This window comes from Neofelis nebulosa, chromosome 14, assembly GCF_028018385.1.
Source record: "Neofelis nebulosa isolate mNeoNeb1 chromosome 14, mNeoNeb1.pri, whole genome shotgun sequence".
NCBI lineage: Eukaryota > Metazoa > Chordata > Mammalia > Carnivora > Felidae > Neofelis > Neofelis nebulosa.
The window spans coordinates 23,606,423-23,634,370 of NC_080795.1; the positions used below are offsets into that span (position 1 = coordinate 23,606,423).

At 38.7% G+C, this 27,948-nt stretch overlaps 1 protein-coding gene across 1 annotated transcript; it reads left to right on the plus strand.

Annotated features, from left to right (window-relative positions):
• The first annotated feature begins 114 nt into the window (after positions 1-114).
• Positions 115-27,948, plus strand: LY96 (lymphocyte antigen 96). The gene is made up of 5 exons (XM_058699873.1): positions 115-374; positions 10,490-10,579; positions 17,436-17,564; positions 26,810-26,862; positions 27,819-27,948. The coding sequence occupies exons 1-5, from the start codon at positions 263-265 to the stop codon at positions 27,915-27,917; spliced, it is 483 nt and encodes a 160-aa protein (XP_058555856.1). The 5' UTR covers positions 115-262; the 3' UTR covers positions 27,918-27,948.

Consider the following 27,948-nt stretch of genomic DNA (forward strand, 5'->3'; position numbering starts at 1 on the left):
CTTGTTTTGTTTTTAACGGTCTGTGCTCTCATTTGCATCAAGTGTTCTAGAAAAGTATATTCTAAATCATTTCCCTCTCTCCCCTTTCCGGAAGTACTCAAATACTAAATACAGACACACAAAAGAGGAAATAGTTGGACAGAAGCTCAGAAATCATGTGACCAATGACTAAGTTAAGTCTTTTCTGCTTACTGAAAGGAAAGAGTCTGATGATTACTTACTGATTCTCCTTGCGTTTTTAAAGTTTTGGGGATATTGAATCATGTTTCCATTTATACTTTTTTCTACTCTGTTTTCTTCCACATTCACTGAACCTGGGGAGCTACAGTGGATCTGCAACTCTTCTGATTCCAGTGTTTGGTATTCCCACTGTGGTAAGTAAAACAGCAACAAGTGCTTCAAGGGTGAGTTTTTACAGGAACGAACGTCACTTTGCTGTCGCGGGAACACAGGAAATGACCGTGTGTTCCAGCTGCTGCTGCTGGCAGCAAATGTGATGGCAGGTGACCGTCCGTGTGGATTTTCTTCATTTTTCACAGACTTCCCAAGTCTCTAAACTGTGTTGAACTTGACCTCTGAGTGCTTCTGTTGTTCCCTGTGGTCAGCTCTCTCCACTGTGATCCCAGTTTCAGATTCTTCCCAGTTTTGGCAGAATTCTTTGCTGAGTTTTTGCCTCAGACCCATACTTACTGGTTCTTCTTGAGAAGGTAGAATCATCCTAGCTGCCTTTTGGAATTGATTATTGCTCTGGTATGTGATTTTTTTTTTCTTCAGCAAAGCAGTGGGCATGTAACCGGTGCTTTTTAAGTGTTTCAGGCTGTGACTTTTGAGGGGTCTTGGAATTACCTCCCTAAGTGGATGTTAGCCTGGTTCCGTCAGTTACAAGCTGTGTGACCTTCAGCAAAAAATACTTAGCCTCTCTGTGTCCCAGCTTTTTTATCGGTAAAATGAAAGTGATTAAAAAAATTTTTTTTAATGTTTTTATTTATTTTTGAGAGGAGACACAGAGTGAGTGGGGGAGGGGCAGGGAGAGAAAAGGAGACACAGAATCTGAAGCAGGCTCCAGGCTCTGAGCTATCAGTGCAGGGCCTGACTCAGGGCTCAAAAACATGAACTGTGAGATCATGACCTGAGCTGAAGTCGGATGCTCAACCGACTGAGCCACCCAGGCTCCCCAAAGTGAAAGTGATTTTAAAGCTGTTTTACAAGGATTGTTGTAGGTTAAAGTTTTAGCACATAGCCATATAGAAACAACAGTACTGAGTACTTAAAAAATCAGCCATACCCTAATGCTATTAACTAGCTGTATCACTGTTTTTTTGTTTTTCCTCCCTATTTCTTCACAAATGTCTGCCAGACTGAATACACAGCATCAGGGCTTGACTGCTGTTTTGGTTTGGTACTTTCTATTGCTTTGCTTATCATGGGTTGGCTGCCCTTTTCTACCTATTAGTTATATCGGGAAGGTTTGATACCTTCCACAAATGCTAGCTCTTTGAGATTCTATTGGGAAAAAGGATTGGTGGTTTAATCATTTGGGGGAGATTTGCAAACGTACTCTGAGTTCTGCAAAGTTCCGTAATTAAAAAAAAAACCTATTTTATCCCCAGATTTTCTGTTTTATTGTATTTTTTGAGTGTATTGACTGTCCTGGAAAACACACTCTGACAAATGCTAATATAAAGTTACTTCCAGGGCATTAGAGTAATTGCCAGGTGTGAGAACACAATTTAGCTGTGTGACCAATCTTTTACACTTGTGGCTTTTTTCCATGTGTGGATTATACTGAATTCCCTTTCAGTTTATCTCTGAAATTTCTCCATCATAGAAGATCAGTTTCCCCCTTCAGGAAGCCCTCCCAGTGAACTCTGCGGCCAACTCTCTCCTCTCCTTTGACTTCTGTGTACCATACATTGATTATGTCACCTTCTTCTTCTTTTTTTTTTTTTTTTTTGAGATTTTATTTTTAAGTAATCTCTATACCAAATATGGGGCTTGAACTTACAACCCTGAGTCAAGAGTCTCATGGCTCCACCAACTGAGCCAGGCTGGCACCCCAATTATGTTACCTCTGTGCCATGTTTCATGTGTCCTTATTTATTTTATACTTATTATCATTCTTCAGTTTTTTTTTTCTTTCTTTCTTTTTTTAGACAGAGAGAGAGTACACACAAGCTGGGGAGGGGCAGAGGAAGAGAGAGAGAATCTCAAGCAGGTTCCACACTGTTAGCTTGTCAGCACAGAGCCTGATGCAGGGCTGGATCTCACAAACCCTGAGATCATGACCTGAGTTGAAATCAAGAGTTGGTCGTTTAACTGACTGAGCCACTCAGGTAGCCCAATTATTCAGCTTTTAATCTTTTAGTAACAAAAATACGATTTGTCTTTTGATTTGATTTTTGAGGGAGGATTTTGTGTCTTTCTGTCTAATGCTGAGAAATCCTGTGGTCCTTTCCTGCTGCCTCGCTGATGTAGGGACTGAGGGGAGCAAGCAGGGTACACAGCTACAGCAGTGCTATGCCCACTGCCATGTCATTTTCTTCCCTACCTCAGAGAATCTGTCCTGGCTGAGCCCAAAATGCATGTACAGGAAGCACTGATTCCTGTAGGTATTCCTGTGAGGCTGTTGGTAACAAAAACAACACCCTATTTAGTCTTTCTGTGAGGATGATTTCCATTTGGTGAAGCTATGGGATATTTACAGTGTATTAGTTTGCTAGGGCTGCCGTAACAAAACACCAAAGACTGGATGACTTCACAGAACTTTACTTCTCACAGTTCTGGGTGTGGAAGTCTAAGATCAAGAGTCATCAGTTTTGTTTCGTTCTGAGGCTTTTCTCCTTGGCTTGTGTATGGCTGCCATCTTGCGGTGTCTTTATATGGTCTTTTCCCTGTGTGCATTCAAGCCTGGTGACATTCTCTATGTGTCTAAATCTCCTCTTCTTATAAGGACACCAATCATACTGGAGTAGAGCCCACCCTAACAGGTTCTTTTTAACTTAATCTTCTCTTTAAAGACCCTATCTCCCAACAGTCACATTAGAATTTCCACATATGAATTTGGTGGTGGGGAAGGGGGCTCAGCTAAAAACCTACAGAAATGGCAAGAATTAGCTGTATGTTCCTCAACTTTGGAAAAGGTAGAAGATGTGGGTGTGCAAGTCAGTCTAAAAGACCCTGGACACATGCCCCCTTGTAACTGAAGTCATCAGACTCTGATTCAGTTCTAGCCTTCATTTTATTTATTTATTTATTTATTTACCTACTTACTTACTTACTTACTTAGCTATAGGTAGTCCAGAAACCCAAGAATTAATGGATTATTGAAGTAAACAATTATTTACTGAGCATCTAGCATGTCTGTTCTGAACATTGAGGATATTATATAGCAGCGAACAACAAAAACAAAAGTCCCTGCTCTCATGGAGTTTTTATCAGTAAAATATTCAGCATGTCAGATGGTGGCAGTTGCTGTGTAAGAAAAATAGAGCAGGGGAAGAGACAGGGTGCACAGATGGAGAAGGGTATTGCATTATAAAGTAGAATGGCCAAGGAAGGTCTCCCTGGGAAGGTAACATTTAGCAAGGGCCTGGAATAGTTGAGGGAATGAGCCATGCAGATATCTAGGGGAAGAGGTAGAGCACAGGGCACACACAAAGGTCCTGAGGTGGGGACATGTCTGGTGTGTTGGAAGGATAGCAGGGAGGTCAGTGTGGCTGTGATGGGTGAGTGAGAGGGAAGGCAGTGGAAGATGTGGTCATAGAGGGAAATGGAGAGGAGGTGAGGGCTTTGCAGGTCAGGGGCCAGATTATCTTTTACTGCAAGCAAACCTTGGTCTGGCAGCTGTGTTGACAATAACCTATAAGGGGGTGAGGGTGGGGGAACATGTGTTGGGAGGCTGTTGCGCAATAACCCTGATGAGAGAGATAATGGTGACTCAGACCAAAGGAATAGTGGTGGAGGTGATGAGAAGATTCTGCAAGGATTCGGAAGGTGGAGCTGACAGGACCTACTGACTGATTGGGCGTGTGCTTGTAGCATGGCCCTTCCAGCTAAACAGGTATATCTTGGTATGTTGCATGATACCCCACTCTGAGCAGGCCAGCCTCTTCTCTGGCCTTTAGTTGTACTTTTGCTGTTCTGTAACTTGAAATATCTGTATTCATCTTTCTGTTTCATGCAGTCATTTTGTGGTCCATCCAAAGCCCTATGTGCCCTACAGAGCCTAGTCAAGTCAGCTGAATTTAATGCAGTTTAACAAGCTTTATTTAACAGGCATTAAGTTTAGTTATGCTAAGGAGCACTGAAAATGCAAAAGTTAGGTAAGCTATGGCTGGTATCTCAAGGAACTTCTGGCTTTTGTCTTATGTGTAGTAGGATGAATAACTACAGTGTAGTCATGAATACATGACCTGAGGATTCATTCATTCATTCTGTAAACTGAGCATGGCCACTGGTAAGTCCAATAGCCATTTGGAGCTATAACTCTTTTTTTTTTTTTAATTTTTTTTTTTAATGTTTTTTATTTATTTTTGGGACAGACAGAGACAGAGCATGAATGGGGGAGGGGCAGAGAGAGAGGGAGACACAGAATCGGAAACAGGCTCCAGGCTCCGAGCCATCAGCCCAGAGCCTGATGCGGGGCTCGAACTCACGGACCGCGAGATCGTGACCTGGCTGAAGTCGGACGCTTAACCGACTGCGCCACCCAGGCGCCCCTATAACTCTTGACTTATGCTGAACTAAGCCTGTTTATTCCTATATTTCCCATCTTATCATTCACCTAATTCCTTATGCCCCAAACCAGGGGTACCTTTTAATTATCTCTTTTACTGGGGCGCCTGGGTGGCTCAGTCGGCTAAGCATCTGACTTTGGCTTAGGTCATGATCTCACAGTGTGTGAGTTTGAGCCCCGCGTCGGGTTCTGGGCTGGCAGCTCAGAGCCTGGAGCCTGCTTCGGATTCTGTATCTCCTTTTCTCTCTGCCCCTCCCCAACTTGTGCTCTGTGTCTCCATGTCTCTCAAAAAATAAATAAATGTACAAAAAAAAATTAAAAAAAATTATCTCTTTTCCTTATCTTCCACATTCAATTTATTATTGGTGGTTCACATTTTCATTATCTCCAGAATATATTCTAAAGCCAACTACTTATGACTATCCTCTGCTTACCACTCACACCCCTGTCTCTCCTTTGGCCTTTGTAGCAACCTCTCAGATTCTTCTCTCTTCACTTCAATTCTTGCTCTTATGTAATTTGTTCTTGGCACAGGGGCCAGAGAGGTCTTCTGAAAATGTAAATAAGTCAGACAATGTTACTCTCCTTGTTTAAAAATTTCCAGTGGATTTCCACTGCAATTAGAGTGAAATCCCAACTTTATAGCAAGACCTCCAAGACCCCTTAAGATTGCCCCTGCCTACTTGTCTCATCCCTATGATTCCCACCCACCCTGTTTCATAACTTTCATTCACACTGGCTTTTATTATCATTATTGTTTATATTACCAACATAGCAAACGTAAGAGTTACCCCTTAAACCATTTTCAAGTGTACAATTCAGTGGTATTAAGGACATTCACAATGTTGCGTAATCCTTACCTCTATCCCATTAACAGAATTTTCATAATCCCTAAGAGAAACTCTGTACCTATTAAACACTAATTCCCTATTTCTCCCTCCCTCTAGTTCCTGGTAACTTCCACTCTGCTTTCTGTCTCTGTGAATTTGCCTATTCCATGTACCTCATATTATGGTCTGTGTGTATCTGTATGTGTATGTTTTTGTTGTTGTTATTGACATGCCAAAGTCATTTCACCTCTCTAGTTAGTCTGAACTAACTAGAAATCCTTCTGATTAAAACACTGTTTCTCCAGTTTCCACAGGCCTGGTTCCTTCCTGTCACTCCCTGAGTAACGTAGTTGAAGTAACTCCATCATCCCTAGTCCCCACTCCTCCGTTTCCACCACACACACTCTTTATCCCATGACCCTATTTGATTTTTTTATTGGCATATACATTTCTCTTTTAATTTTTTATTTTGTAAATGTTTATTTTTGAGAGAGAGAGAGAGAGAGAGGGAGAGAGAAAGAATTCCAGGCAGGCTCCACACTGTCAGCGCAGAGCCTGAGGCAGGGTTTAAACTCATGAACTGTGAGATCATGACCTGAGCTGAAATCAAGAGTCAGATACTTAATCAACTGATTAAGTGCCCTTAATCAACCCAAGTGCCCCTTGACATATACATTTCTCAATAGCAGGGCCCATGACTTCTTGTTCGTTGTTGTTTCTTTGGTGCCTAGAGAGATATTTGTCACATAATAGGCCAAGCAAAAGTAAGTAAGTGCACATTTCTCATTTGCCATGTGCTCGGCACTGTGCTCTGTGCCAGAGACATGAAAAACAAATGAGACCTTCTTCCTGTCCTGAAGGCTGATGCTGTTTTTATGAAGAAGATAGATATATAAATGAATAATTGTAGTAAAGATCTACAAATGACCATTGAAAGATGGCCAAATACTATGAATGATTGTGTGTTTGTGACTGTGGGAGTAAGGAGGTGTGGGGGAGTCCGGGAAGGCTTAACAGTGTTGATGATATTTGAATACATTTTGAAGGAGGAGAAAGAATGTCTTGACTGATGATGACAAGGGCATTCCTGTCAAAAGGGACTGCATACTTATGTACTGGAAATTCCATTGAAGAGGTAAAATTAAGTGCTATGATGGTTCAACTCCGGCCAACATTTCCTCCCTAGACCTCTAAAAATACTTAATGCCAGCACTCAGAGTGGCATTGGTTTTATTTTCTGTGCCAGCTGCCATTGCCTGGAATGATGGGTTAAGAAAGATTCTGAGGCAGTACTCAGAAGGAAAAAGTGCTATGATGGATTAGCAATGCTGGCCTTTATGGCTGCAGGTAAATTGGAGCCTCTTGTTCTGTGCATTTGTTGAAACTGGTTACCACTTTCTGTAATAAACCAAATATAGAACTTGATCACATACATGGTAACTCTAAAATAATGAAGCTATTGTCCAGTAGTTCCCAAACCCTTGTAAATAATAAAATCACATGCCATACAGTGTTATACAATCTTTTGATTCTTACATCTAATTATTTTTTGTAAGTTGGTCTTGTCTTCCCAGAAAAATCATAGACTTCCTTATGTTAAGACTAAGCCTTATATCTCTGTTCTCCACTCTCTAACACCTGAGCCCCCTGCCCACCTGCTCTGATGCCTAGCCCCATACTGAGCACCCACAGGGGCTCTCTAAACATTTGTCTGATTGTATTGAATATGATGACATCTTGTCATCATAATCAGACAATTTCAGACATGTGGGAACCTTCATTGGAAATACTCACACTCTGTCTTTCTCTGCCTCTCAAAAATAAACATGACTTAAAAAAATTTAAAAAAAATGGCTCTCCTTACAAGTGTGAGGTGATATCTCATTGTGATTTTGGTTTGCATTACGCTGATACTTTATGATATTGAACATTTTTTCATATGCCTGTTGGCCATTTGCATGTCTTCTTTGGAGAAATGTCTGCTCAAGTCTTCAGCCGATTTTTAAATCAGGTTACTAATTTTTTTATAATTGAATTATTATAATTATATGTTTTGGACATTAACCCCTTATCAGCTATGTGGTTTGCAAATATATTCTCCAATTCCATAGGTTGCCTTTTCACTTTGTTGATTGTTTGCTGTGCAGAAGCTTTTTTGTTTGATATTGTTCTATTTGTTTACTTATGTTTTTGCTGCCAGTACTTTTGGTGTCATATTTATAAAATCATTGTCAATACTGATATCTTGAAACTTTCCCTCTGTTTTCTTCTAGGGTTTTTATAATTTTGAATTTTATGTTTAAGTCTTTAGTCCATTTTGTGCTGATTTTTGTGTACAGTGTATTATAAGGTTCTAATTCCATTTTTTATTAAAAATTATTTTACATTTATTTTTTGAGAAACAGAGAGTGAGCTGTCAGCACAGAGTCTGATGTGGGACTTGAACTCACGAACCACGAGATCATGTCCTGAGCTGAAGTCAGAGGCTTAACCGACTGAGCCACCCAGGCACCCCCAATTTCATTCTTTTGCATGTAGAAATCCAGCTTTCTCAACACTATTTCTTCAAAGGACCATCCCTTCCCTATTGTGCATTTTTGGCACCCTGTCAAAGATCAGTTGACAATATATGCATGAATTTACTTCTGGGCACTCTGTTTAGTTCCATTGGTCTCTATGTCTGTGTTTATGCTAGTACCATACTGTTTTTATTATTGTAGCTTTATAATATAGTTTGAAATCAGGAAGTGTGATGCCTCCAGATTTGTTCCTCTTTCTCAAGATTAATTTGACTATTTGTGGTTTTTGTAGTTCAATATGAATTTTAGAGTTTTTTTTTTCTGTAAAATAATGCCATTGAGATTTTGATTGGGAATGCATTGAATCTGTAGATTTCTTTGAGTAATATGGACATTTTAAGAATATTAATTCTTCTAGGGCATCTGGCTGCTCAGTTGGTAGACATTATGACTCTTGATCTTGGGCTTGTATGTTCAAGCCCCACATTAGGTGTAGAGATTCCTTAAAAATAAAATATTTTTTTAAAAAAGAAAGAATATTCATTCTTCTAATCAGTGAACACAGGATGTCTTTCCATTTGTTTGTGCTTGCTTAATTTCTTTCACCAGTGTTTTGTTTTCAGTATACAAGTCTTTCCCCTCCTTTGTTTAATGCCAAGTATTTATTCCTTTTTTGTGCTATTGTAAATGGGATTGTTTTCTTAATTTCTGTTCAGGTAGCTCATTGTTAGTATATAGAAATGCAACTGATTTTTGTACATTTATTTTGAATCCTGAAATTTTCCTGAATTTGTTGATTAGTTCTAACAGTTTTTTAATGGAGTCTTTAGGATTTTCTATATATGAAATCATGTCTTGGGGTGCCTGGCTGGCTCAATTAGTGGAGCAGGTGACTCTTGACCTCGGGGTTGTGGGTTTGAGCCCCATATTGGGTGTAGAGATTACTTAAAAATAAAATCTTAAAAAAAAAAAAAAGGAATCATGTCTGCATGCAAGGAAAATTTTACTTCTTCCTTTCTGATTTGCATGCTTTTCATTTTTTTTTTTTTCTTGTCTAATTGATCTGACTAGGTCTTCTGGTGCTATGTTAAGAGTGGGTGTCCTTGCTTTGTTTCTGATCTTAGAAGAAAACTTCCAATTTTTCACTACTGAGTATAATGTTAGTTATGGGCTTTTCATGTATGGCCTTTATTATGCTGAAGCCATTTCCTCTAATCCTAGTTTGTTGAGAGTTTTTATTACAAAAGTGTGTTGAATTTTGTCAAATTCATTTTCTGCATCTGTCGAGATAATCATGTGATTTTTATCCTTCATTCTATTAATGTGGTATATTGCATTAATTGATTTTCATATGTTGAAACATCCTTGCATCCAAGATTGAATCCCACTTGGTCATGGTGTATGATCCTTTTAATTTGTTGTTGAATTTAGTTTGCTGGTAGTTTGTTGAGAATTTTTGTATCCATATTAGTTAGAGATATTGGTCCATTGTTTTCTTGTGGTGTCTTTGATTTAGTATCAGAGTAACACTGGCTTCATAAAATAAGTTTGGAAATGGTCTCTTTCATTTTTTTGGAAGAGTTTGAGGATTGGTATTAATTCTTATTTACATGTTAGAGGGGTGCTTAGGTGGTTCCGTCAGTTAAGCATCTGACTTTTGGTTTCACCTCAGGTCATGATCTCACTGTTTGTGATTTTGAGCCCTCCATTGGGCTCTATGTTGCCAGTGTAGAGACTGCTTGGGATTCTCTCTCTCCCTCTCTCTGTCCCTCCCCTACTTGCTTGTACTCTCTCTCTCTCTCTTTCTCTCAAAATAAATAAACTTAAAAAAAATGTTAGCATTTCCCTGTGAAACTATCTGGTCTTAGGCTCTTCTTTGTTGGAAAATTTTTGATTACTCCTCAATCTCCATACCAGTTCTAGGTCTGTTCAGACTTTCTAATTTGTTAGTCCTTGGGTATCCACCTTGGAGGAAACTTGGATACGGGAACCAACCTCTTGCCTCCTGAGTGAAGCTGGAGGATAGGGGATCTTTTCCTGATGGTGCTGTGCCAGGTGCAGGGTTTCTGATAAAAGGAGGTCTTCTGCTGACTCTGGTGAGTCTGATTTCACATTCTCCTGGGATACAGAAAACTTTCAATTAGTTTCTGACTTCTCTCAAAGGGAATTTGTCCATGAGTTGTTGTTGAATTGGTATGTTTATGAGGGGAAGGAGGGTCTTGGACTTCTTACTCTGCCATCTTGCTGATGTCATTCCCTCAGGGAGAGAGGTGTTTTTAACTGCCTTCAATTTTTCTCATTATACAATTTTAATGGCATCTTTTGGGGAATGATATTCAGAATACTCTACTTACTGCAAATGATTTATAATAATTTATTGACATTATCTTTATTCTTCCATTTAGATAACATGAAAGTCCCTATCTCAATAGCTATTAAACCCTGTATGTCAATGAAGGGAAGCCGGGGATACGTGCATCTTTCCTTCATTCCAAGTAAGTCCAATGTTTTGTTTTTGTACTTCAATGAAAAGCGTTCAATAAGTATTAATGATAAATGATTGTGTTCCAAATGTACATGTATTTATTTTCTATTTCCATGTAACAAATTACCACAATTTTAGTGGCTTACAACAGTACACATCTATTATCTTGCAGGCTCTGTGTGTCAGTAGTGTAGGCACGACTTAGTTGTGTCTGCTTCAGGATCTCCCACAAGGTTTCAGTTAAGGTGTCAGCGAGGACTGCAGTTTCTTCTGAATGCTCAAGTATAAAAGAATCCACTTCTAAGCTCATGTGGTTGTTGGCAGTATTCAGCTCCTGTCTGGCTATTGGACAACACTTAGTTCCTTGCCATATGGGCCTTTTCAATATGGCTTCTTGCTTCATCAAAGCCAGCAAGAGGGACAGTCAGCTAACAAGATAGAAGTCACAATCTTATGTAGCCTAATCATGGAAGTATCACTCTATGGCCTTTGCTGTATACTATTTGTTAGAAGCAAGCCACTAGACTAGCTCACACTCATGGGGGAGGGGATTACATAATGACACAGAGGTAAAAATGGAAATAACGAGAGACTTCGAATAATGTAATAGGTATATCCTTTGTCAACCATTAACTATACAGCTCATGAGTAAAGTTGGGTTTTCACTAGTGAAAGGTCTGTATATGAGTAGGCCACAACTTTTTTTTTAAGCATATGAAGATGATCTTTCTAGAAAAAGCTATGATGATGATGGGATAAAAGAAGGCAATATTTTTTGTTTTGTTTTGTGTTGTGTCTTGTTTTTCCTCTCTATGATTTTGTTTGTCATCAGTTTAGTAAAAACTAAGTTGGGTGATGGTGATAGTATCAGGATGGATTTGAGTGTTTGTGAAAACACAAAATTTGCTTCCTCTCCTGCTAGTCAGCTCTGTTCCCTGTAAGCCCTAGGATCCCAGGAAACTTCAGTTCTAATTATCATCATTATCATTGTTGTTTTCATCATTGCCATCATTTACATCCTAACCTATATTTGGAGCTTACACTTTAAAAAAATGCTTTCACATAAATAAACTTAAACATTTCTCCCCTGATTTTAGTTCTCAGTTTACAAGACAAAAGATTGCTGAGAATCCAGAAATAATACATGATAAACTTGTGTTTTATTTTTCCTGAATCTAATCGTTTAACCTGTATTTTGAAACTTTGTTTCTGCATTCATGTATTCATTAAAAAATATTTAGAAATGCACAGTATATTTTAAGTAGTGTGATAAGTATTGTGAATTCATTGGTAAATAAGACTTTCTCTTGACCCTCAAGAATCAGTGCAATGGGAGAGAGAGATCTGTAGATAATATGGTACGGTAAGTGAAATGATAGCATTAAAGCTTAGTGGTAGCACAGAAGAAAGAATAATCAATTCTGTTCACTCCACTTTCTTGGCCATGGGCGAAAGAAATAATCTAAGTTTTTGCCTGGCTGATGTTCTATAATTTCTTCCTCTTTTCTCAGGTTTTGTTTACTGCTTTGTGTGGTGTGCTTTATCTACCACCCCCCTCTGCCCACATTTGGCAGAAGTGATTATTTACATAACAAATGCCCTCATTTTCAATTGAACGTCTTGCCCTTACATACAGGAAGCAGATTGTATCCTTCCAGGCTGAAGTAATAATACAATACAGAGTCACTTAGTGTTCTCTGGAAAGCAGATACCAAAAAGGAATTAGACATACAAGAGATTTCTTAGGGGAAATGATGTGAAAAATAAAGTGAAGAGGAAGCCAGAGTAGGCAAGGAGCAAATTCAGATTGAGATGCAGGTCTGATACCTTTGAAATGAGAGAGGAAAGGAAGGAGTATCTGGTAAGACGGTCATGAGACCAAAATGCATCCCTGAGATATTCTGAGCCAGGTAACTGGGGAGCCTTAGAGAAAAGATTGCTGTCACATCACAGGTATCCTGAGACAGATAGGGGTAGTTTGGCTCTAGTGTCCTTGTGGAGTTTGGTCATTATAGGAGCAGCTTTGGTCATGATAGGAGCATTATAGGAGTTTGGCTTCTGGATGACTTCTGAGATAGATCTGAAAGTGTAGCAGCTGAAGGCTGTCTGCCAACTACCCTTCTCCCAGTAGGTTCTTTGGAAGGGAGATTTGAGTACCTTACCTCTGTGGCCACCACAAATACCTTAATTGTTCACTAAATATAACATTTATATGACATTATGTTAATTCAGTAACAAAAGAATTGGTCATATTTTAAAAATTGGATTATTTATATTTTTTGGTGTTGGTGTATATGTTCTTTATATTTTTTGGATATTAATCCCTCATTGAATATATCATTTGCAAACATCTTCTCCCATTCAGTAGGTTGTCTTTTTGTTTTGTTGATGGTTTCCTTTGCCATGCAAAAGCTTTTTATTTTGGTGTAGTCCCAATAGTTTAATTTTGCTTCTGTTTTCCTTGTCAAAGTAGACATATCTAGAAAAATGTTTCTATGGCCGATATTAAAGAGATTACTGCTTATTTTTTTCCAGGAATCTTATGGGTTCAGGTCTTATATTTAGGTATTTAATCCACTTAGAATTTAGTTTTGTATGTAGTGTAAGAAAGTGGTCCAGTTTCATTCTTTTGAATGTGGCTGTCCAGTTTTCCCAAAACGATTTGTTGAAGAGACTGTCTTCTCCCCATTGTATATTCTTGCCTCCTTTGTCATAGGTTAATGGACCATGAAACTGTGGGTTTATTTCTGGGTTCTGTATTTTGTTCCATTGATCTATGTGTCTATTTTTGTGCCACTACCATACTCTTTTAATTATTATAGCTTTGTGGTATATCTTGAAATCTAGAATTGTGGTACATCTAGCTTTGTTCTTCTTTTTTAAGAGGACTTTGGCTATTTGGAATCTTTTGTAGTTCCATACAAATTTTAGGATTATTTGTTCTAGTTCTATAAAAAACACTGTTAGTATTTTGATAGGGATTGCATTAAATCTGTAGATTGCTTTGGGTAGTATAGACATTTTAACAATATTTGTTCACCTAGTCCATGAGCATTGGAATATTTTTCCATTTGTTTGTGTCATCTTCAATTTCTTTCATCAATGTTTAATAGTTTTCAGAGTATAGGTCTTTCACCTCCTTGGTTAAGCTTATTCCTAGGTATTTTATTATTTTTTTTTTTGGTATAATTGTAAATGGGATTGTTTTCCTAATTTCTCTTTTTGTTATTTTATTATTAGTGTATAGAAATGCAGTATATTTCTGTATATTAATTTTGTATTTTGCAACTTTACTGAACTCATTTATCAGTTCTAGAATTTTTTTGGTGGAATTTGTAGGGTTTTCTTTATATAGTATCATGTTATCTGAAAATAGTAAAAGTTTTACCTCTTTCTTACCAATCTGGATGCCTTTTGTTTCTTTTTGTTGTCTGATTGCTATGTCTAGGACTTCTAGTAGTATGTTGCATAAAATGGTAAGAGTAAACATCTTTGTCTTGTTCCTGATCTTAGAAGAAAAGCTCTCAGTTTTTGCCTATTGAATATGGTCTTAGCCATGCGTTTTTCACATAGAGCCTTTATTATGTTGAGGTATGTTCCCTCTAAGCCTATTTTGTTGAGTTTTTGAATGTTGTACTTTGTCAAATGCTTTTTCTGCATCGGTTGAAATGGTCGTACAGTTTTTATCCTTTCTCTTGTTAATGTGATGTATCATGTTGGTTGATTTATGAATATTGAACCACTCTTGCATACCTGGAATAAATCCCACTTGATCCTGGTGAATGGTTTTTTAATGTATTGCTAGATTTGGTTTGCTAATATTTTGTTAAGGATTTTTGTATCTATGTTCATCAGAAATACTGGCCTGTAGTTCTCTCTTTATTTGTAGTGTTTTTATCTGGTTTGGTATTGGAGTAGTACTGGCCTCATAGAATGAATTTGGAAGTTTTCCTTCCTCTTCTATTTTCTGGAACAGTTTGAGAAGAATAGGTAATAACTTTTCTTAAATGTTTGGTGGCATTCACCTGTGAAGCCATCTGGTCCTAGACTTTTGTTGTTGGGAGTTTTTTGATTACTGATTCAATTTAATTGCTGATAATTGGTCTGTTCAAATTTTCTGTTTCTCTCTGATTCAGCTTTGGAAGGTTGTATGTTTCTAAGAATTTATCCATCCCTCTAGGTTGTCTAATTTGTTGGCATATAATTTTTCATAATATTCTCTTATAATCCTTTGCATTTCTATGGTGTTGGTTGTTGTTTCTCCTCTTCCATTTCCGACTTTATTTATTTGAGTCCCTCCTCTTTTTTTTTTTTTTTTAAATTGTCTGACTAAAGTTTATCAATTTTGTAAACTTTTCAAAGAATCAATTCCTGGTTTCATTGATTACTTAGTCATATTTTTTATAATGCTTTACAATTATGACCTGAGTTTTCCTAGAATGTATTAGAATGTCTGTGTAAAGTTTGGGGCCATATTCATAGAAATCAACCTTATTTTTATGGGCCTATAGCTACTTCAATTCAATAAAATTTATAATAACTTGAACCAAAAATAGGTTAGGGATGGAAATTATTTATTTTGAGGCTTTATAGCTTTTCTGGTGAATTATTTATATGCTATTAACTGATTAGTAAAAAAATAAAGCTGGACTTTAAGCATCCTTCAAAGTTATATCTGAAAGTTCTTGGAGTTGTCTTAGCTGAACTCAAAAACAGTTCTCTTTGTTATACATGTTTCTTGTCTCACTCTGATACCCACATTGGTATCCCTGGCCTACTGATCCATACAAGTAGTACCTCACTTTGACCATTGTTCATGTGTCCAACATGACCACAGTGATGTCCAAGGGCAAAAAGCTTCTCAAGATGTAAACTGCTGAGATGTCAAAGCAGCACTTCCTTTCTTGGAGTCACTGAAGACTGGCATCATGCTGTGTTCCATGCAGAAATTTAAAAAGTTTCATTGTCCTGCATCACCACTGGTAGCACTGCAGTACTGCCATATACCCATGTCTCAAGGAATTCCCTGTGAAGACACCTCTTCAACTTCTACACACATCCCTGCTTTTGGAGTGGTGCCAGACATAGTTCATGGAGTGGACCATAGAACCACTGTTTGGAACAGACCCTATGATGTTCTTTTCCACAGTTTACCCTACAAGTAGAGAAGTGGAGACAAATTAGGAAGTTGGTGGTACTTTAGGCTCAGAGTGATGAGGGCCTGCATTAAGAGACTGCCGATGGGGATAAAAAGTGGGCTAGTGAGATTTACTGGAGTTGGGGATTCTAGTGCCTATATGGTGGTGAAGGTGAGGAAATCAATTTTTGGATCTGTTGGGTGAGATAACGGACAACACTTGAAGACAGATATTGAATGCATATGTGGGACAGGTGTTTAGAAGAAAAGTTGAAACTAAAGATGATGATTTGGGAATTATCACCTTATGTGGTACTTAAAGCCAAGGAGAGTGTGCAAAGCGAAAATTGAGAGCTGAGGATACAGCCCTAAGAAAGAGAAGTCAATGAGGAGAAGGAGTCAGAGAGGTTGGAAGACAACTGGGAGAAAATGGTAGCACCAATGCCAAAGGAAGGAGTTTTGAGGAAGGAGCTGGCATTTCTGTTAAGCACACCAAGTTCAGGTTAAAGATGGAAAAATTTTCTTTTGATTATGGCTACAATGAGTCATGGTGACTTTATTAGGAAAATATTTTCAATGAGGTAGTGGTTATAATAAATTTTTTAAAAGTAATCTTTACATCCAACATGGGGCTTGACCTTATCACCCTGAAATCAAGAGTCACATATTCTACTGATTGAGCCAGCCAGGAGCCCACAATAATTGTTTTTATCATAAAAAAGATTGTACATATTTTCCAGTTGGGCTAACTGAATAACTTAGAAGAGGTGAGCAAAATGCAGTGTTTACTGGAATTTTCCATGTTAAATGGTAAAAGGTAAACCATGAAAGAATAATAAGATAACTCATACATATAATTTCTAATCAAAAGGTTCAGTTTTATTCTCCAAGAAGTCTTTCATCAAAACTCCTAAGGGGTGCCTGCGTGGCTCAATTTGTTAAGAGTCCAACTCTTTTCTTTCTTTTTTTTTTTTTTTTTGAGAGAGAAAGAGAGTGTGAATGGGGAGGGGCAGAGAGAGAGAAGGAGAGAGAGGATGCCAAGCAGGCTCTCCACTGTCAGTGCAGACCCCAACTCGGGGCTCGAACTCAGGAAACCATGAGATCATCACCTGAGCCAAAGTCAAGAGTCAGATGCTCAACTGACTGAGCCACCCAGAAGCCCCTCCAACTCTTAATTTTGGTTCAGGTCATGATCTCAAGTTTCATGAGATTGAACCCCACATCAGGTTTTGCACTGACAGCATGGAGACTGCTTGGGATTCTCTCTCTCCTTCTTTCTCTGCTGCTCCCCCACACATGCTTTCTCTCTCTAAATAACATTAAAAAAAAACTCCTAAAATATGGGAATGAGTTGATTATCCTCATTTCCTTTCCTTTCCCTTTCTTTTTTCTTGAACTTCCTAGCAGAACTGGAACTAGAACTGGAAATTTTATATACCCACCTGATAGTTTCTCAAACACATAGGTTCCTCTATTTTTAGGACTAGTGCACATAATTTTCACTGTGAAGTATTCTGTTGGATTACAGTCTATTAATTACCCTCTCTGAGCTTCAGTGTTCTCATCTGTAACCCAAGGATAACAATACCCACGTAGCAAGTTGTCGTGATTACATGAAATAATGTAGGAAAAGTAAAAGACATATTTTAAGTGTACAACACATGTTAATTATTATTTATAAAAGAATCTATTATTTGAGGGACTAATGAGATTTGTTTTTCTTTTTAAGGAAGAGATATTAAAAAGTTATATTTCAATCTCTATTTATCCATAAACTCCATGGATTTGCCAGTGCGCAAAGAAGTTATTTGCCGGGGATCTGATGATGTTTATTCTTTTTGCAGAGCTCTGAAGGGAGGTAAGCATTCGATTCACATTACTTTCAGAATAGAACATAATAGTTTGTGAGAATGTTCTGAATGTTAAATGCACTGAAAATGTGAAATTCCTTTTCTAATCATTTTTTTTATCCAAAGATTTTTACTTTAGCAGCTTAAACAATATTTTGTAATTATGTTACTGAATTATTATTAAGATGGTACTAATTTGAGTCTGTTAAAAGGTATACTAAAATTTTTACCTTGTTCAGATTAATATTGTACATTTATCCTTGGTTATGGATCCCTTTTTCTAAACATTACACTTACTATTTTTTATAGAAACTCACTAAACCACAGCCAAGGGAACAGGCTTGGTGGAATCAGCAGGGAAAGAAAAAAAAGTACTTTTTAAGAATTTTATTAACAAAAAGAAAAGAAACTCACTCGATTTTTTTTTTTTTACAGTGGTTTCCTCAATATCTTCCCCTGCTTTTTTCTGCCCTGATAATATTCACAGAATTAGAAAATTTCAGAGTTCAGGACCTTAAAGGTCACTTACTGTAAATCAAGTAATTTTTAAACTAGTATTTTAAATAGTTTAAATGTTTATAAATATTATACTGTCACATTACCAAAAAATTGGAAAGTGTAAAAAAAAGTCAGAGAATCTTATTTCCAAAGACATTTTGGAGTATTTCCTTCTGAGTTTTCAATGTACGTACATTGTTTATGTACTTATAAGTATGCTACACCATAATCATTTCTTTTTCTTTTTTTTAATTTAAAGATTTTATTTTTATTATTTTTATTTTTTTTAATTAAAAAAATTTTTTTAACGTTTATTTATTTTTGAGACAGAGAGAGACAAAGCATGAATGGGGGAGGGTCAGAGAGAGGGAGACACAGAATCTGAAACTAGCTCCAGGCTCTGAGCTGTCAGCACAGATCCCGACGCGGGGCTCGAACTTACGGACGGAGAGATCATGACCTGAGCCGAAGTCAGCCGCTTAACCGACTGAGCCACCCAGGCGCCCCTAAAGATTTTATTTTTAAGTAATTTTTATACCCAATGTGGGGCTTGAACTTACAACCCAAAGATCAAGAGTTGCATGCTCTACTGACTGAGCCAGGCAGGCACCCCAATAATTTTCTTTTTATTTATTTTTTGTTTGAGAGAGAGAGTCGGGGGAGAGAGAGAGAGGGTCAGAGGGAGAGAGAAAGAACCTCGAGCAGGCTCCATGCTCAGCACTCATCACAGAGCCTGATGCAGGGCTCTATCCCACAACCCTGGGATCATGACTTGAGCCAAAAGCAAGAGTCAGACGCTTAACCAACTGACCCACCTAGGCGCCCCAATAATTTTCTTTTTAAAAATTAATGTATTTAATTTTTTGACTAGATAATTCATGTGGTTCAAAAATTGAAGTATAAACATTACATAGTGAAACATCTCCCTTAGTGGGTATGCTTTGATTTATTTAACCATTCTCCTATCGGACAATTAATTACTTTCCTTCTGACATTTTTACTATTATAAATAATATTGTAATAGATATATCTTTGTATATAATTTTTCTCATATTTTAGATTTGAATATGTTTGCAGGGGTTACATATAACTGCCAGGGAAATATCCAAGCTTAATTGGGTTGGCTGTATTTGTGGTTTTGTTTACATAAGGCCAAATCGCTTTTCTAAAGGAATCTACCCTTTTATACATTATGTCACCATCAACATGTATGTATTTTAATCTCTGTAGTTTAATCTCAGCTCTTGTTGATAGTGGGCATTATCATTTTTAAAAAAAGAAGTTTTAAAACAACTATTAGGTTTAAAAAAAACCCAATTGTTTTATTAACATTTAAAAATTGCTATTGCAGTTGCATATTTTCTTATATAATTAATTACCATTAACTTGTACCCTCTCTTGTTTAAAAAAAAAAGAGGTAGTTTACATGAATATATTAAATTTAGCAACATAGCATAAATTAGATATAGATGGGACAAAAACTGGAAAATAATGGCTGGGAATGAATGGAATGAGAGTAGCATAAAAATTCATAACAGGCTTATACCGGCTCTAACATCGACATCAATTTGATCTTGTGTTTCCTAGTATTCACTAAGAAAATTGCTTCTAAGTACATTAGTTTTTTTGCTATGCAAGTGAAACTTCAAGATACGTCTTCCAGTTGACCATCTCTCCACAGCTCTGACTTGTCTGCCACCCCCAAACCATATGCAAATAATGGAGTTGGCATTGCTTATATGTCTGGGCTCACAGTTGGAAAGATCTGAGGCTCTGTCCCAGCTTTTCCATCTACCAGCAATGTGAGCTTGTGTGTGTGATTTAGCCTCTATCAGCCTCATTTTCCACATCTGTAAAATGGGGATCGTGAAACCTATTGTACATGGTTTTAAGGCTATAATTAGAAAATGTATATAAAAAGGTTAGTGCAGTACTTAGAATAAGAATTCAAGAATTATAGTTGTCGAATAATAGATATTGGTATGGGTATTAGGAGTCGTTTTGTTCCTGATTTTACAGTCCTGTCATTTTTACAAGTGAGGGAACTGATGCCTGCAGTGGTTCAGGAACGTGTCCTTCACCATTTGGAGAGCTAGTAACAGAGTAGCCTCATGACTCTTAAGACCCAGTCTTCCAGTGTACCATGCTTTCTCTTGGGAAAAAAACAAAAAACAAACAAAAACCCTTTTGGCAGATTACTTTTTTTAAAAGCAACTGTTTCACAATCCCACCTAATCTCTGATAGATTATGTTGACATTTTATCTGAGTTTTCAAAGTTTCACTTTCTTGAGATCTAAAATGTGTCAGACTCAACCCAGTCTGCTGGCTTTTCCTTCCCTCCTGCATTTCCTTCCACAAACATCTGTTGAACCTAATTTGAGCAAGTCATGATTTAGGCTCCGGCGATCCAAAGTTGAATGATAGGGTCCTTCCTCAGAAGGTCCCTCTTTCTGGGAAAGACAATCCTGGACAAAAATTAAAATAAAATGTCATAAATGCTGATAGAATTATATGCTCCTAGTTTAACTAGATAGTTACCAATTTACTATGACAGAAATCAGATAAGGTTTCAGAGAGTATTTTAGTAAAGTCTTGAATCTGAGAACATCAGAGAGGAGGAAGAAGGACATTCCTTGGAGAAGAAACAGTATATGCAAACACATATAACCCTGAAAGAATATGCTTTATTTGGAGAGTAGTTTTTTGTAGCTGGAGCAGAATGTGCTGTAGGGAATTGCTGGAGATGAGCCTAGGAAAGGGGACAGGAGCGAGCATGTAAGTCATACACAAGATATTGGCTTGCATCTTGTCATCAGTGGGTAGGGATGACCCACTGAGATTTTCAGTTTTGCAGATAACTAGTGTCCATATGGAAGGAGGCGGGGGTTGGCTGAGGTAGGAAGCTGGGACGGAAGGAAGTGTAGCCAGGAGGCTATGTGAGAGACCACAAGGGCTGAACAAAGATGGCGGCCTGGGAGCAGAGGGGAGGTGAAGAAAGAGGGCATATCTGGAGACAGAACTGGCAGGACATTCTGACTGATTTGATGTGGCAGGCAAAGTTTAGGTAAAATCAAGGGCTGGTGGAGGGCCAGTGACTGGGATTAGTGGAAGTGCCATTATCTGAAATGATGTGTGCAGAAGGGGCAGATTTTTAAAGAGAAAGCAATGAGTTCTGGTTTAGGCATATTGAGCTCAAGGTAATTTTGGAACATTTAAGTAAACATGTCCATCTGGTAGCTGAGTATATGGGCTCAGAGCTCAGGACATTCTGATTTAAGAAGCATTGATGCTATCAAGACCCTTGAAAATTTAGGAATCAAATTAGTAAGTACCATACATATCTACTTTTAAAATAGTTTTCCTTTTGGTATTTGTTACAAAAGTCATATATTTTTAGGATATGATATTTAGAAAATATAGGCAAGCAAAAATAAAATGAAAACTACCCACAGTATTACCACATCTTACACACACACACACACACACACACACACACACCCTTGTTTCTTTTTATTTTTTTTTATTTTTTATTTTTTAATTTTTTTTTTTTCAACGTTTTTTATTTATTTTTGGGACAGAGAGACACAGAGCATGAACGGGGGAGGGGCAGAGAGAGAGGGAGACACAGAATCGGAAACAGGCTCCAGGCTCCGAGCCATCAGCCCAGAGCCTGACGCGGGGCTCAAACTCACGGACCGCGAGATCGTGACCTGGCTGAAGTCGGACGCTTAACCGACTGCGCCACCCAGGCGCCCCCCCCCTTGTTTCTTTTTAAAAACACATTTGGAAATAAATAAGTGGCTATTTCAAAGGCATCTTAAACTTAATTATCCATTAGACCTGTTTCCAGGGTTTTGCTTCAGTGGCTGTAACAAAATACCAAAAACTGGATGGCTTAGAACAACTGATATTTATTATCTGATTGTCTGGAAGCTAGAAGTCCAAAATCAAAGTATTGGCAGGGCTTTGCTCCCTCTGAGGGCGTGAGGGAAGGATCTGTTCCAGGCCTCTCTCCTAGCTTCTAAAGGCCCCAGGCGATTCCTGCCTTGTAGATGGCCATCTTCTTCCTGTGCCATTTCACAGTCTTCTCACTATGCATTTCTGTCTCTGTGTCTAAGTTTCCCCTTTGTATAAGGACACAGCCATATTAGATTAGAGACCACCTCATCTTGACCATCTGCAAAGGCTCTATTTCCAAATAAGGCCATGTTCACAGGCACTCGGGATTAGGACTTCAACATCTTTTTGAGGGACACGATTCAACTAATAAAACACCATCTGAGGCTTGGGTCCTACATTCTACATGGTGGGTAGGAAAAGTGTGCTGGAGCACAAGTGAGCTGCATGGGAAGTGTAGAGAGGGGCCTAAACAGGGGCTCTGTCTTCCTTTTCTCTGGCCCTGCCTTAATTCTCTCCTGGCTTCTTGAATGTGGGCAGAAGCTTCAAGCTAACTTCCCATAAGAATAGAATGGGATCTATGAGCAAACTATGAGCTTTCTAAGAGAGACAAAACAACTGAAGAAGAAGACTGCTATACAGAAGAGGTTAGTGCCCCTTCTTCCCACCTGACCTGGTAAACATTTGGGCAGTCTCCTCAGATAGAAATCTCAGAGTTACTCGATTTCTTTCTCAAATTCTCAAGTCTCATCCATCTCCTTACCTTCCTCTCTCACACAAAGTTTTCAGGATTGGCTTCACAGCCAGGGCCTCGTACTTAGAAGGGCTTCACATTTGGAGTTTAATATTCTCTGATCATAGACTTGAGATTCTTATTAATTTTATCTTTAAGTGTGTGTTTTATAAGTGAAGTCTGATGGGACAGTGGGGCATGCATGCAGTTCCCCTAGATGGGTTCTTGGCTCCCAGCTGCCCACTCCTCTGCTGGCACCCTGGACCCTGCTTGGGACCCCCTCCCAGCTACAGCCAGTGACCCCTGCTGCCCTCTGTCACTGGTGAGGGCCTGTATGCAGGGAGGGTCAGGATCAGGTGCAGGTGCCCTGCAGTGTCTGAAGTGCAATGTGGCCATGACCCACCCCACCTGGACTGGCAGGACCATGGGTGCATGGGTTTTCCAACCATCAGTGGGTTCCCTCCCCACCAACAGGTAGCTCCTGGAGGTATTACATGGAAGTTGCAAAACGCTTGAAGGTAACTCATGTGACAGTGGGCCTTTGGGAAGGAAAGAGGCCTAATTTGTCTTCTTTGCCCCAAACTGAGGCATGAGGCACCTGGCAGCACAGGGGAGGGAGGCCCCCATCAGGCAGCCCTCAGGCCCACGCTTCGCATAAGTGCCCCACTCATGGAGCAGCCCCCTGGGTGTCCCTGAGCTTCTATACTCACCTTTCACTCTGAGCCAAGAGACCATTCCCTTGGATCATTCCATGCCTGGCCATATCTTCTCTTCCTTCTTTCAAATGTCCGACGTCAAGCTTGTGCTAGTTTTCTCTGGTCAGCTTGAAGCACCTTCTGGGGATGAGCCACCAAATACAAACTGTGTAATTTCAGTGATTCTGCCTCAGAGTTAAAAGCTCTGATATTTGTATTTAAAACTGTCATTGTGCAGGGACGCCTGGGTGGCTCAGTCAGTTGGACGTCTGACTTTGGCTCAGGTCGTGATCTCACGGTCCGTGAGTTTGAGCCCTGCGTCGGGCTCTGTGCTGACATCTCAGAGCCTGGAACCTGCTTTGGATTCTGTGTCTCTCTCTGTCTCTTTGCCCCTCAGCCACTCACAGTCTCTCTTGAAAAGTAAATAAACATTAAAAAAAAACCCTGTCATTGTGCAATTTAAGATGAATGATAATTTAAAATTTTGTTTTACTTCAAATGAGATTAAATAACAAAAAATATCATGGCAAGTCTAGAGAGAGACTGTAGAGGAAAAGAAAAAGCTTTATATTTCAGTACTTTTCATAGGATGTCTCTCCTGCCTTTTGAATAAGAGGCCCCCATTTTCATTTTGCACTGGGCTTTGTAAATTTTATAGCTGTTCCTGAAGCCAGGTACCCAGGGACCAGGTACTAGCAGTTGGAGATGCAGAAGTGACCAAAGCAAAGCCCCTGTCCTCATGGAGCTCATGAACTAGTAAACGAGATCATTACTAAGTCATGAAATAAGACAAAAATGAAATAAGATTCAGTTTCTGATAAGTGCTCTCAAGGAGAGCAGCAGGCTAATGAGATAGATCATAATGGGGGAGGGCACCTGAGCTGGTGGTCATGGAAGGCATTTACCTCTTCTTCTCTTCACTACTGTCACCACCTCCTGACCTCTAACTGGTCTCCCTGACTCTTAGTGCCACCCTTAAATTCATGTGTGATATGGTCATGTGACCCACCTTTCTAAATAAAATCTGATCATTTCACACTCTTGGCTGTTCTTTCATTGCCTCCATTCTCTTAAATGTGGAACCTGAGCCCGTTTTTGCTTACTTCTTAGCACAAGATGTAGTTCTTAGCACTCCTGCTTCCCTTTTGCTTTAATAACGCTGAGCCTCTTGCAGGTGTATGCATTAGTCATACTGATTTTCACTTTCCTGCCTTTGCTCCTTTTTTTCCTGCCACCTGGAAAATCCTTCTTGTCCTTCCTTCCCATCCTTTATGACAATTCAACCCACTTCCTTCTCTTTTCTAGATTCCCTTCCCACCAGCATCTTTTGAATAACAGTCATTATCATATCAATGATAATATTAATGGCATCATTGTTATTCACAAGATGCCATGGAAAGAGGGTCTAGAAAGGAGAAGGAATAACATTTAATGTTATAATAACTAAGATTTTACTGTTAGTAACATTTAATGAGTGCTACATTCCAAGCATTGTTGAGCACTAACATGTATTAACTCATATAGCCTTCATGATCCTCCTAAAAGGTAGGTGTTACTATCCATTGCCATTTTACTGAAGCACAGAGAAGTTAAGTGACTTGCCCAAGGGTACACTCCAAGTAAGTAGGAGAGCTGGGATTCAGATCTGGAACTATCACTCTTACCAAAATGCTATACTACCTTAATCCTTACTGCATATTTTCATTGCATTGTATTGGAATGGCTTCTTTGCATGCCTATATCCCCAGTAGACTTTAACTCTTGCCGCTTGTCTCCTCAATCCCTGGTATATAGTAGCTTTCAATAAATACTTGTTGAACTATTACATTTGAATTGGATTGGTCTTGAATGAAAAATTAGAATATCATGAAGACATGATCACTTTACTAATCTCAAAAAATAACATCTCAGTGTGCTAACACCCCTAATAAGGATATACCCTTGTGAGAAGTGAGATGATTCATTTTCAGAAATGCCAAATAAAAGCTGTGCTCTCTAGTTAACAGTAGGTTTACAACCTGTTGGAAATATGTACAAAGCCCTCCCCATCATACAATGGAGTCCCAAACCCTTAGACATTTCACTTCCTGGTTCTTCTTCCTCTCTTCATTTCCTGGGCTTATTTTTCACAGGCTTTGCAATGACCATGTGCCAAAGAACTGAAGTCTCTGAATTACCTCAAGGAATATACATTTGTTCCAGTCAGACTACTTTTTGGCCTTACATGGGTATAGGCAACTTCCAGGCAAGGCTGTAACCTCTGTAGTCCTCAGCCAATGAGGAATCAGGGGAGGGACTTGCATGCTAGGAGATAAATTGTCTGTTGTAACTGCCCCAAGTGTGCCTGTCCATCAGATACCCGCCTTTCAAGAATGTTGATTAAAGCCTCGCTTCCCTGTGCTCCAAGTCTCCGTGTCCCTCCTTTGATTGGGGCAGTGGGATTATTTCTCACATCCAGAAGCAAATAGATGTTTTTTTGTGAAAATAGACATAATCTGTTCATTTGCTATTAAGGATTTTCTTTGGCTAGTTAGGAGAACAAGAATGGGTATAGTTTGCATTTGACTATTTATATTACTTTAAAAGATGGGGCGCCTGGGTGGCGCAGTCGGTTAAGCGTCCGACTTCAGCCAGGTCACGATCTCGCGGTCCGTGAGTTCGAGCCCCGCGTCGGGCTCTGGGCTGATGGCTCGGAGCCTGGAGCCTGTTTCCGATTCTGTGTCTCCCTCTCTCTCTGCCCCTCCCCCGTTCATGCTCTGTCTCTGTCTGTCCCAAAAATAAATAAAAAACATTAAAAAAAAAAAAATTTTAAAAGATATTTTTGGCCACTATTGCTTTTGTTAGAGATTCAAAACATTTCTACTTTTCTATCCTTACCCTGTAAATTCACTCCTTTGGTGTTTCTGAGTGGGAGAGTAGAGTATGTTTTTTCCTGCACTTCTGACTCTGTCCACAACTTCTGCAGGGCCAGGTCCATGGCTGTGCATTTCAGCAGTGACTACTTAGGCTTCTCAGTGGTGGGATTGGAAGGAGATTTGGTTTCCTGGCTGCCTCCCAACTCTCTCCTCCACCTTTATAAAGATCTATTTTACTCTGTTGAAGGAGTGGCAGTATTAAATATGCACACATGTAATTTGGGATGAAGCATATTAGCACTGGCTTATTCATTCATTCACTATTGAGACAAGTAGGCCTTAAAATTTTGTATCCCCTAAGGGATGAAATATAGGCTGATACTGAGAGATGCTTGGGGTGGCAAGGAAGTGATAGGAGACCCATAGCCAGGGTAGGAAGTTAGTTACTTCTCTACAATTCGCTTGGGACTGCTGCTGCCAGTAGCAGCATAAAAGGTTCACTCCATACTATATTAAAACAAAATCACCCAATGACGACCAATATAATTTTTTGTATTTTGTATTTTGTTTGTAGAGACTGTGAATACAACAGTACACTTCTCCTTCAGGGGAATACGATTTTCTAAGGTATTGTTCAAAAGTCATTTTGTACTTTCTTAATCTTTTGCAGTAACAGATGTGTTAAGAATTTGAAACAAGCCATTCACAACTTCAAAAATAGCTATTCAGCCTTAAGGTGTTTAAGATTTTGGTTTTTGCTTTTATTTAGTTTGGGGTGTTTTGCTATTTCTTCTTTCTGTAGAATATGGAAATATGGAAAAGTAACACACAAAAAAGCTCTTTTTCACTTCATTTTCTTCCTCTAACATCCATGGCTAAAAGTAATGCAAATGCTCATAGTTAATATGTTGAATATCTTTGGGTAAAAGCACTGGATGACCGCCATGTATAACTCAGTAACTGCCCCCATGAATAGTAGTGATGTAATTTTAGATATTTGCATTAGATCCCTGGCAAAGAAATTTTGGATATGTTTCACTTTGGGTACCTATCTTATTTATTTATTTATTTATTTATTTATTTATTTATTTATTGAAAGTTTATTTTTTGAGAGAAAGCAAGTGTGAGAGGGGGAGGGGCAGAGAGAGAGAGAGAGAGAGTGAGAGAGACACAGAGAGAGAGAATGCCAAGCAGGCTCTGCACTGTCAGCCCAGAGCCTGACGCGGGGCCCAGAAGCTTAACAGACTGAGCCCTCCAGGCACCCTTGGGTGACTATTTTAAAATAGTCATTTAAAATGCATATCCTTACCTATTTTTCTAAGGATATTGTATGTTTGAAAATCTCACAGACTAGTTTCAAAAAACTGTTGAAAAAATATCCCCTTATAATATCCCTTTATAGTTGGGAAATAAATAGGTTTCTGCTCACTGGATTCAAAAGGCATACAAAATTTCATCTCATTAGGAAACTGAGATAACGATAACCAATTTAATTTAAATGGCTTCCTCCTAATAAGACAAAATTCTTATAAATAGAGGCATCTAACATTTTATTTACTTGTATTTCTTATTCCTCATTTTAGGGACAATACAGATGTGTTGCAGAAGCCATCACTGGAAATACTGAAGAAATGCTCTTTTGTCTGAATTTTACTGTCATATATGACCCTAATTTCAATTAGAATAAATGGAGTATATTTTTATTTTTCAAAA